The sequence below is a fragment of the Scyliorhinus torazame genome, chromosome 26, assembly GCF_047496885.1.
Source record: "Scyliorhinus torazame isolate Kashiwa2021f chromosome 26, sScyTor2.1, whole genome shotgun sequence".
Classification (NCBI taxonomy): domain Eukaryota; kingdom Metazoa; phylum Chordata; class Chondrichthyes; order Carcharhiniformes; family Scyliorhinidae; genus Scyliorhinus; species Scyliorhinus torazame.
Genome location: NC_092732.1, coordinates 29,670,092 through 29,677,419, shown reverse-complemented (window position 1 = coordinate 29,677,419; position 7,328 = coordinate 29,670,092). Strand labels below are relative to the sequence as shown.

Below are 7,328 nucleotides of genomic sequence, written 5' to 3'. Positions count from 1 at the left end.
GCACCTACAGGAACTGTATCCCAGTGAGAGTCAGCAACTACAGGAACTCTGTCCCAGTCAGAGTCAGCACCTACAGGAACTGTATCCCAGTGGGTGTCAGCACCTTCAGGAACTGTCCACAGTGAGAGTCAGCACCTTCAGGAACTGTCCACAGTGAGAGTCAGCACCTTCAGGAACTACCCCCAGTGAGAGTCGGCACCTTCAGGAACTGTATGCCAGTGATAGTCAGCACCTTCAGGAACTGTTCCCCAGTGAGAGTCAGCACCTATAGAAACTGTCCCCCAGTGAGAGTCAGCACCTTCAGGGACTGTCCCCCAGTGAGAGTCAGCACCTTCAGGAACTACCCCCAGTGAGAGTCAGCACCTTCAGGAACTACCCCCAGTGAGAGTCAGCACCTTCAGGAACTGTCCCCCAGTCAGAGTCAGCAGCTTCAGGAACTGTATCCCAGTGAGAGTGCACCCTCAGGAACTGTCCCCCAGTGAGAGTCAGCACCTACAGGGACTGTGTCCCAGTGAGAGTCAGCGCCTTCAGGAACTGTACCCCAGTGAGAGTCGGCACCTTCAGGAACTGTATCCCAGTGAGTGTCTGCATCTCCAGGAACTGTGTCCCATTGAGAGTCAGCACCTATAGGAACTGTACCCCAGTGAGAGTCAGCACCTTCAGGAACTGTATCCCAGTGAGAGTCAGCACCTTCAGGAACTGTCCCCCAGTGAGAGTCAGCACCTACAGGAACTGTGTCCTAATGAGAGTCAGCACCTACAGGAACTGTATCCCACTCAGAATTAGCACCTACAGGAACTATGTTCCAGTGAAAGTCAGCACCTACAGGAACTGTGTCCCAGTCTGAGTCAGCACCTACAGGAACTGTATCCCAGTCAGAGTCAGCACCTACAGGAACTGTATCCCAGTCAGAGTCAGCAACTACAGGAACTGTATCCCAGTCAGAGTCAGCAACTACAGGAACTGTATCCCAGTCAGAGTCAGCACCTACAGGAACTGTATCCCAGTGGGTGTCAGCAACTAGAGGGACTGTTTCCCAGTGAGAGTCAGAAACGTGATGGTGGAGAAGCAGAAAACATGTGTAGAAAGGCTTTCTTTATAAAGGGCTTGGTTCATTTGCTTGACTACACATGGCAACCAGCCAAGTTGAAGCTACTTTTACTTACCAGAATTCCGATGACAGGGCTCATATCAACACGGTTGTGCCACATCAGAGATACAATCATGTTAAATATGCAACTCTGTGGTGAATCAAAGCATTCTAGCATCTTGCAAATCAATGTAGGACCTTGCGCGCCAACAGCCTTGCTGGTTTGCAATAGCTGTCACACCCCCTCCCTATCTCTGTAACCCCCTCCAGAATCAACACCCCCTCCCTATCTCTGTAACCTAGAATCATAGAAGTTTACAGCATGGAAACAGGCCCTTCGGCCCAACCAGTCCATGCCGCCCAGTTTTTACCATTAGGCTAGTCCCAGTTGCCCGCACTTGGCCCATAACCCTCTATACCCATCTTACCCATGTAACTATCTAAATGCTTTTTGAAGGACACTATTGTACCCGCCTCTACTACTACCTCTGGCATCACATTCCAGACACTCACTACCCTCTGAGTGAAGAAATTGCCCCTCTGGGCCCTTCTGAATCTCTCCCCTCTCACCTTAAACCTATGCCCTCTAGTTTTAGACTCCCCTACCTTTGGGAAAAGATGTTGACTATCTACCTTATCTATGGCCCTCATTATTTTATAGACCTCGATAAGATCACCCCTAAGCCTCCTACGCTCCAGGGAAAAAAGTCCCAGTCTATCCAGCCTCTCCTTATAACTCAAACCATCAAGTCCCGGCAACATCCTAGTAAATCTTTTCTGCACTCTTTCTAGTTTAATAATATCCTTTCTATAATTGGGTGACCAGAACTGCACACAGTATTCCAAGTGTGGCCGTACCAATGTCTTGTACAACTTCAACAAGACGTCCCAACTCCTGTATTCAATGTTCTGACCAATGAAACCAAGCATGCCGAATGCCTTCTTCACCACCCTGTCCACCTGCGACTCCACCTTCAAGGAGCTATGAACCTGTACTCCTAGATCTCTTTGTTCTATAACTCTCCCCAACGCCATACCATTAACTGAGTAGGTCCTGGCCTGATTCAATCTGCCAAAATGCATCACCTCACATTTATCTAAATTAAACTCCATCTGCCATTCGTCAGCCCACTGGCCTAATTGATCAAGATCCCGTTGTAATCCTAGATAACCTTCTTCACTATCCACTGTGCCACCAATCTTGGTGTCATCTGCAAACTTACTAACCATGCCTCCTAAATTCTCATCCAAATCATTAATATAAATCACAAATAACAGTGGACCCAGCACCGATCCCTGAGGCACACCACTGGTCACAGGCCTCCAGTTTGAAAAACAACCCTCTACAACCACCCTCTGTCTTCTGTCGTCCAGTCAATTTTGAATCCAATTGGCAACCTCACCCTGGATCCCGTGAGCTTTAACCTTCTGCAACAACCTACCATGCGGTACCTTATCAAAGGCTTTGCTAAAATCCATGTAGACAACGTCTACTGCACTGCCCTCATCTACCTTCTTGGTCACCCCCTCAAAAAACTCAATCAAATTTGTGAGACATGATTTTCCACGCACAAAGCCATGCTGACTGCCCCAAATCAGTCCTTGTCTCTCTAAATGCTTGTAGATCCTGTCTCTCAGAATACCTCCTAGCAACTAACCTACTACAGACGTTAGGCTCACCGGTCTGTAGTTCCCAGGCTTTTCCCTGCTGCCCTTCTTAAACAAGGGCACAACATTCGCCACTCTCCAATCTTCAGGCACCTCACCTGTGGCTGCCGATGATTCAAATATCTCTGTTAGGGGACCCGCAATTTCCTCCCTAGCCTCCCACAACATCCTGGGATACATTTCATCAGGTCCCGGGGAATTATCTACCTTGATGCGCTTTAAGACTTCCAGCACCTCCTCCTCTGTAATATGCACACTTCTCAAGACATCATTATTTATTTCCCTTAGTTTCCTAACATCCATGCCTTTCTCCACCGTGAATACCGATGAGAAATATTCATTCAGGATCTCACCCAACTCTTGTGGCTCTGCACATAGATGTCCTTGTTGATCCTGAAGAGGCCCTACTCTGTCCCTAGTTACTCTTTTTCCCTTTATGTATCTGTAGAAGCTCTTTGGATTCTCCTTTGCATTATTTGCCAAAGCAATTTCATGTCCCCTTTTTGCCCTCCTGATTTCCCTCTTAACTCTATTTCGACAATCTCTATACTCTTCAAGGGATCCACTTGATCCCAGTTGTTTATGTACGTCATATGCCTCCTTCTTCTTTTTGACCAGAGTCTCAATATCTCGAGTCATCCAGGGTTCCCTACTTCTACCAGCCTTGCCCTTCACTCGAAAGGGAATGTGCTTACCCTGAACCCTGGTTAACACATTTTTAAAAGCCTCCCATTTACCAGCCGTCCCTTTGCCTACCAACAGTCTCCCCCAATCTACCTCTGAAAGTTCCTGTCTGATACCATCAAAATTGGCCTTGCCCCAATTAAGAATTTTAACTCTTGGGCCAGACCTATCATTCTCCATAGCTATCTTAAAAGTAATGGAGTTATGGTCACTTGTCCCAAAGTGATCCCTCACTAGCACTTCTATCACTTGCCCTTCCTTATTTCCCAAGACGAGGTCAAGTTTTGCCCCCTCTCTTGTCGGTCCATCCACATACTGAATGAGAAATTCCTCCTGAATACACTCAACAAATTTCCCTCCATCCAAGCCCCTAATGCTATGGCTGTCCCAGTCAATGTTGGGAAAGTTAAAGTCCCCTACTATTACCACCCCATTTTTCTTGCAGCTATCTGTAATCTCCTTACATATTTGCTCCTCAATTTCCCGCTGACTATTTGGGGGCCTGTAGTACAGTCCTATCAAGGTGATCTCTCCCTTCTTATTTTTCAGTTCCACCCATATAGACTCAGTGGGCGAACCCTCGGATATATCCCCTCTAAGTACTGCCGTGATGTTCTCCCTAATCAAAAATGCCACTCCCACTCCTCTCTTACCTCCTGTTCTATCCTTTCTATAGCATCTGTACCCCGGAACATTGAGCTGCCAGTTCTGCCCCTCCCTTAGCCATGTTTCAGTCATAGCTATAATATCCCAGTCCCATGTTCCCATCCATGCCCCGAGTTCATCCGCTTTGCCCGTCAGGCCCCTTGCATTGAAATAAATGCAGTTTAATGTAGACCTTCCTTGCTCCCTGCCCTGCTTTCTCTGGTCATGCTTTACACACTCTCCCTTCCTGCCTTTTGTTTCCGTCCCCACTGACTTCCTACATCGGTTCCCATCCCCCTGCCACATTAGTTTAAACCCTCCCCAACTGCACTAGCAAACACCCCCCCCCCGAGAACATTGGTTCCGGTCCCACTCTGATGCAGACAATCCGATTTGTACAGGTCCCACCTCCCAAGAACCGGTTCCAATGTCCCAGGAATTTGAAACCCTCCCTCTTGCCCCATCTCTCAAGCCACGTATTCATCCTAGCTATCCTGTCATTCCTACTCTGACTATCACGTGGCACTGGTAGCAACCCTGAGATTACTACCTTTGAGGTCCTACTTTTTAGTTTAACTCCTAACTCCCTAAATTCAGCTTGTAGGACCTCATCCCGTTTTTTACCTATATCGTTGGTGCCTATATGCACCACGACAGCTGGCTGTTCATCCTCCCCCTCCAGAATGCCCTGCAGCCGCTCCGAGACATCCTTGACCCTTGCACCAGGGAGGCAACATACCAACCTGGATTCTCGTTTGCATCCGCAGAACCGCCTGTCTATTCCCCTTACAATTGAGTCCCCTATCACTATAGCTCTGCCACTCTTTTTCCCGCCCTTCTGTGCAGCAGAGCCAGCCACGGTGCCATGAACCTGGCTGCTGCCACCTTCCCCTGGTGAGCCATCTCCCCCAACAGTTTCCAAAACGGTAAATCTGTTTTGGAGGGAGATGACCGCAGGGGACACCTGCACTGCCTTCCTACTCTTCCTCTGTCTGTTGGTCACCCATTCCCTAACTGCCTCAGTAATTTTAATCTGCGGTGTGACCAACTCGCTAAACGTGCTATCCACAACTTCCTCAGCGTCGCGGAAGCTCCAAAGTGAGTCCATCCGCAGCTCCAGAGCCGTCAAGCGGTCTAACAGGAGCTGCAGTTGGACACACTTCTTGCAGATGAAGGAGTCAGGGACACCTCCTCCAGCCTCAACAACCCCTCCCTATCACTGTAACCCCCTCCAGCCTCAACACCCCCTCCCTATCTCTGTAACCTCCTCCAGCCTCAACACCCCCTCCCTATCACTGTAACCCCCTCCAGCCTCAACACCCCCTCCCTATCACTGTAACCCCCTCCAGCCCCTACACCCCCTCCCTATCTCTGTAACCTCCTCCAGCCTCAACACCCCCTCCCTATCTCTGTAACCTCCTCCAGCCCCCTACACCCCCCTCCCTATCTCTGTAACCTCCTCCAGCCCCCTACACCCCCTCCCTATCTCTGTAACCTCCTCCAACCCCTACCCCCTCCCTATCCCTGTAACCTCCTCCAGCCACTACACTCCCTCCCTATCTCTGTAACCTCCTCCAACCCCTACACCCCTTTCTATTTTTTTAACCTCCTGCAGCCCCAACACCCCCTGCCTATCTCTGAAACCTCCTCCAGCCCCTACACCCCCTCCCTACCTCTGTAACCTCCTCCAGCCCCCTATACCCCCTCCCTATCTCTGTAACCTCCTCCAACTCCTACACCCCTTCCCTATCTCTGTAACCTCCTCCAACCCCTACACCCCCTCCCTATCTCTGTAACCTCCTCCAGCCCCCTCCCTATCTCTGTAACCTCCTCCAACTCCTACACCCCTTCCCTATCTCTGTAACCTCCTCCAACCCCTACACCCCCTCCCTATCTCTGTAACCTCCTCCAGCCCCCACACCCCCTCTCCATCTCTGTAACCTCCTCCAGCCCCCACACCCCCTCTCCATCTCTGTCACCTCCTCCAGCCCCTACAACCCCTCCCTATCTCTGTAACCTCCTCCAGCCCCTACACCCCCTCCCTATCTCTGTAACCTCCTCCAGCCCCTACACCCTCTGCCTATCTCTGTAACCTCCTCCAGCCCCTACACCCCCTCCCTATCTCTGTAACCTCCTCCAGCCCCTACACCCTCCAACATCTTCAAATTCTCCATACTCTGTAGAAATGGTCGACAGTTTCAAATTCCTAGGGGTGCACATCTCCAATCTGTCCTGGTCCACCCACGTCGACGCTACCACCAAGAAAGCACAACAGCGCCTATACTTCCTCAGGAAACTAAGGAAATCCGGCATGTCCACATTAACCCTTACCAACGTTTACAGATGCACCATAGAAAGTATCCGATCGGGCTGCATCACAGCCTGGGTATGGCAACTGCTCGGCCCAGGACCGCAAGAAACTTCAGAGAGTCGTGAACACCGCCCAGTCCATCACACGAACCCGCCTCCCATCCATTGACTCCATCCACACCTCCCGCTGCCTGGGGAAAGCGGGCAGCGTAATCAAAGACCCCTCCCACCCGGCTTACTCACTCTTCCAACTTCTTCCATCGGGCAGGAGATACAGAAGTCTGAGAACACGCACGAACAGACTCAAAAACAGCTTCTTCCCCACTGTCACCAGACTCCTAAACGACCCTCTTATGGACTGACCTCATTAACACTACACCCTGTATGCTTCACCCGATGCCGGTGCTTATGTAGTTACATTGTATATGTTGTGTTGCCCTATTATGTATTTTCTTTTCTTCCCTTTTCTTCCCATGTTCTTAATGATCTGTTGAGCTGCTCGCAGAAAAATACTTTTCACTGTACCTCGGTACACGTGACAATAAACAAATCCAACCCAATCCAAATTGTCCTCAGGGTCAACGGCGGGCATTAAGCAGGGAGATCGACATGGGCATCGGCCAAGGCGATGGGCGAACAAACGTTCAAAGACCTTTGAGGAGGAGTTCAGCCTTTGTGCCAAACTAGCGCAACCGCCAAGTTTTAGAGGGTAGGCCTTGGGTGAAACAGGGACATCGGAGTCGGATCGGCAACAGGATGCCCCGGTACCCATGATTCCCCTGGGCAATGGCCGACTCTCGTGGGGCGAGCTTGGCTGCGGCAAATCGAGCCAAACGGATTCGAGGTTTTCAAGGTATGTTTCTTAAGTTTCTCAGCATGGCCCTGTGCAATTAGAAAGGTGCGTTTCAGAACGGGCAAGGCTGGATTCGAG

General features: G+C 50.2%; 1 protein-coding gene across 1 annotated transcript in view; it reads left to right on the top strand.

Annotated features, from left to right (window-relative positions):
* Positions 1 to 7,167: 7,167 nt before the first annotated feature.
* Positions 7,168 to 7,328, top strand: part of bnipl (BCL2 interacting protein like) — a 138,031-nt gene continuing 137,870 nt past the window's right edge. The window contains exon 1 of the mRNA XM_072490485.1: positions 7,168 to 7,250. Coding sequence (XP_072346586.1) covers positions 7,168 to 7,250 — 83 coding nt within the window. The remainder of the gene's footprint in view (positions 7,251 to 7,328) is intronic.